At 39.0% G+C, this 4,245-nt stretch overlaps 1 gene segment (V, D, J or C); it reads left to right on the top strand.

Annotated features, from left to right (window-relative positions):
- The first annotated feature begins 512 nt into the window (after window positions 1-512).
- On the top strand, window positions 513-1,025 carry LOC121438478. The segment is given in 2 exon segments: window positions 513-558; window positions 643-1,025. Coding segments are annotated over 2 exon segments (429 nt in total).
- The last annotated feature ends 3,220 nt before the right edge of the window (window positions 1,026-4,245 follow it).

The raw sequence follows: 4,245 nt of genomic DNA, 5'->3' as shown, positions 1-4,245 counted from the left end.
CTTCACAAGTTATCTTCCAGACAAGTGATGAGAATAAGAATGATTTCACTGACACCAAGTGAATAAATTTTAAGTTGTTCCTTAAAGTAGGTTTACTGATAACTAAGAGGCCCAATCCCATACTAAATTCAGTGCTTCAATTTACAGAGATATACAAATGCATTTAGGTTATGGTACACTGTTCTGCCTTCACTGCATAAATGTGGACTCAGGGTAAACACTACTATATTTGGCTTGCCAGGTCTTCACAGGACGATTCATACTACTACTCATTTGTCAAGGTTTGTAAATACAAACAATAACAAGAAAATATTCCTGAGTTCCCATATTCAAATACTCTAAGAAACATAGGACAAATATCATTCACCTGAGGGAAGTGGATACCAAGTCCTGTGCTTTCTTTTATCCCCTCAGGAGCATATGTCAATGCAAAGCAGCCCTCAGACTCACTATAAAAGCCCAGGCCTAGCTGAGAGGCCCCATCTCCTTCTCACTGGAGCTTCCAGCAAAGCATGGCTGTCCTGGTGCTGCTCCTCTGTCTGGTGACATTTCCAAGTTGTAAGTGTTTCAGGGTTTCAGGATAGAGACCCAGGAATGTCATCTATGTAATGTATGACTCATCGTGATGTTGCTTGTCTCCAGGTGTCTTTTCCCAGGTACAGCTGAAGGAGACAGGACCTGGCCTGGTGCAGCTCTCACAGACCCTGTCACTCACCTGCACTGTCTCTGGATTCTCACTAACCAGCGATAATATACACTGGGTTCGCCAGCCTCCAGGAAAGGGACTGGAGTGGATGGGAATAATATGGAGTGATGGAAACACAAAGTACAGTTCAGCTCTCCAATCTCGAATCACCATCAGTAAGGACAACTCCAAGAGTGAAGTCTTTTTAAAATTGAACAGTGTGCACACTGAAGACACAGCCATATATTACTGTGCCAGAGACACAGTGAGAAAACTCCAATTTGAGCATACACAAAAAAACCTCCTTATAGAGATAGATGGGACCAGCAGAGGGCACTAGGAACAAACAGGGACTCCTGAGAAACAAAAGTAAAGTTCACTTCAGAGGCTAAGAAATTCAGGAATATTTTTCATGACCTTGAGTTGTAACATCAGAACCTGTGGTTTCCTCTGCCAGCCAAGCGTATCCTGTGGCCCCTCTTCACTGTCATAGTCAACCTTTTATGTATGAATACATTAGAAGAAATTGTTTTTTCCTACATATCTTCTAAGCTATCCAATTGCTTCTGATTACCAGAAAGTATGACATCTAATTTCATATATTCAGTGGTGTGTGTGTGTGTGTGTGTGTGTGTGTGTGTGTGCATGTGTGTACCAACTGATATTTCAAAAGGAGTCTGAAGTTGTTACACTTGATGACTTTAACTTCAATGAAATTCTTAGAAATTTTAAATATTTTGTAATTTATTCTTTTTGCTTTTGAACATATGATGGAGAAACTGCAGCCTCTCTGTATATTTCACTTTCCAATGGTAGATTAGAAAATGAAATATACGCCGGGCGGTGGTGGCGCACGCCTTTAATCCCAGCACTCGGGAGACAGAGGCAGGTGGATCTCTGTGAGTTCGAGGCCAGCCTGGTCTACAAGAGCTAGTTCCAGGACAGGAACCAAAAGCTACGGAGAAACCCTGTCTCGAAAAATCAAAAAAAAAAAAAAAAAGAAAATGAAATATACAGTGGTTCCTTCTTCTAAACCAAGAAAACTTAAAAGAGTACCCTTGGTTATCATATGTGAAAAGTTCTAATTTTAACCATTTGAATCTTGTTAATAATTAGTATGCACCCTAATTCTCAAGGACTTAATCCTCTCTAGGCGTATTTGCATTCTCTCAATGTACAAAAGTCTCAGCCACCAGTGTGCACATCCCAGCTGAGGTAAACTCCATTCCTACTTCCAAATGTCAACAGCACTTCCCATAGCAAGTGAGTTCTATGAAAAACAAGTTTTAGTTTGTGATTTCTTGATGCTTTTACTGCTTATAAAGCCTCCCAGAGTTACTCTACTACTCTGGCACTCTCTGTCTGATGATGAAGCTGGTGTCTCATGTGTGAGCTATAGAAGTATCATTCAGAGCAGCAGTGTTGACTGTGGGCTCCATGTTAATGGATCATCAACTTGAGGTAGCCTCCAAAAGGAAAAGAGAATGTCCTCATCTGAGGCTGATGCCTCTCTGGAAACTCTGGTACTGACACCAGTAGTCCAAAATTATGCTTAGAGAACAGATTGTCTAGAGTATTAGAATCCTAAAATGAGGGCACATAACTTTGAATTGAACAACTCCAAAACATGCTTAAAGAAATGGATCCATTGTTATGTTACCTTAAGTCAAGCCAAGGAGCAGCCAAAACAGGTCATGGGGAAACATGATTAGCACAAGTCTTTTTTTTTTTTATTGCGAAAAGAAGAAAAAAAACATAAACAAAAAACAAGTTTCCACCTCCTCCCAGCCTCCCATTTCCCTTCCCCTCCTCCCACCCTTCTCCCCCTCCTCCCACCTTTCTCCCCCTCCTCCCACCCTTCTCCCCCTCCCCCCACTCCTCTCCCCCCCTCCCTCTCCAGTCCACAGAGCAGTCCTGGTTCCCTGCCCTGTGGTAAGTCCTAGGTCCTCCCCCCTCCGTCCATATCTAGGAAGGTGAACATCCAAACTGGCTAGGCTCCCAGGATAAAAACAAATTTAAACAATACATAGCCACAAATCCAGCCTTACAGAAAATAATAGAAGGAAAATCACTAACCAAGGAGTCCAACAATGACCACGACAAGTCTTTTTAACAAGGTTGTTAAATAAAATTTGCCAACAGCAAGATCTCTAATTTCCATTGACTTCAGTTTTGACCAAGAACATGCATGACGAGCTACTGATATTCTAACACCATGTACAAATGGATGTTCCATAGACAATATGGAAGTAAGAAAATGACTGATAAAATATTGAAGACAGAAACATACCTCTAAAGTATGGCAGAGGTATCAATAATGTATGGTGATACCCTTGGAATTTTTCCTCTTGATCATGTCTTCTCACTGTTTCCAGAGTTACAAATAAAAGAGGCACAGAGATGACATGAGTGTAGAATCCTGGCACACACTATATCATCCAAAACACGAGAGATAGGGCTTATAGCATGTGTGTTTGATAGTGTGACAAAACTGGCATGTGACATAGATTTCTGTGATGTTCTTTCTTTAATTCTGTCATATGAACAAGTACCACCTTAGTGAGAAGTGCCAACTAATTAAATGTAAATGACTATTTTAAAAACATGCAGGTTTTCTTATAAAATGATTATATAAAATAAGTGATGGACCCTGCCAGTTCTCAGTCAGTAAGGATAGTGTTCTCAGATAAACTGTCTGATCCTGATGCAGACATGGAAGATGTTAAAATGAAATTCAAAAATGTCTGGTAGCTTCAAGTCTGATATGATCTTTTCCTACTTAAAAACAGAGCATTAGCATTCTTACTATTTAGTTGTTTGAGTGATTTATAAACTTATTCATTATTTACTTCTCAGGAAAAATTAAACTTTTGAGACTTCTAAAGTATTCTAATTAAGTAGAAGAACCCAGTAAATTTGGTAAATCTTGGATCCACGTTATAGTAATGAAATTAAGTATTTAATAGTTATGTGATATGCAAGGATTTTTTTTTTACATTTTAGGTTGAAAGTTTAAATACAGTAATGAGCCCATAATCTAAATAGTGTAAAGTAGAAACATGGATTTGAGTTGACATTAAACAAGAAGCCTCAGTGGAGCACTGTGTGAGTTTGCACCACCAACAATGTTTGGGTAATGCATTCATTTCTTTCCTGCACACATTTATAGTAACATGAACTACTACTTATTGTGCTTAAATGAAGATGAAATGTTTTTATTCCTACTGTTTTAACTGATGTTTTCAAACACATGTCGATTCAACTTTATATTTGGAATAATCTCTCATGTGGAATCAAGTAGTCTTCTCTCTATAACATTCAAACCATGGTCACCCTGCCATCAATTTAACTTTCCCTGAGACAATATTTTTAGGTTTTGATTGATAAGAGTTTTCTTTCTTTTCTAGGTCTCTGGCTGTAACCTATAAAATTCATGTTCATCAAGAACAGTGTGATATTTATGCCTTTGTGAACAGAGCTGCAGCAAACATGAGAGAGGAAAGGGTTTGATTGTTCATCCAAGGTCTGGAGAAGAAGCTTAATGGTTAAGAAAGACTTTT

This window comes from Microtus oregoni, unplaced genomic scaffold (genome assembly GCF_018167655.1).
Source record: "Microtus oregoni isolate MIOR12 unplaced genomic scaffold, Mior012 000056F_ref0000123, whole genome shotgun sequence".
Lineage (NCBI taxonomy): Eukaryota > Metazoa > Chordata > Mammalia > Rodentia > Cricetidae > Microtus > Microtus oregoni.
This window is presented reverse-complemented; position numbering and strand designations above follow the sequence as displayed.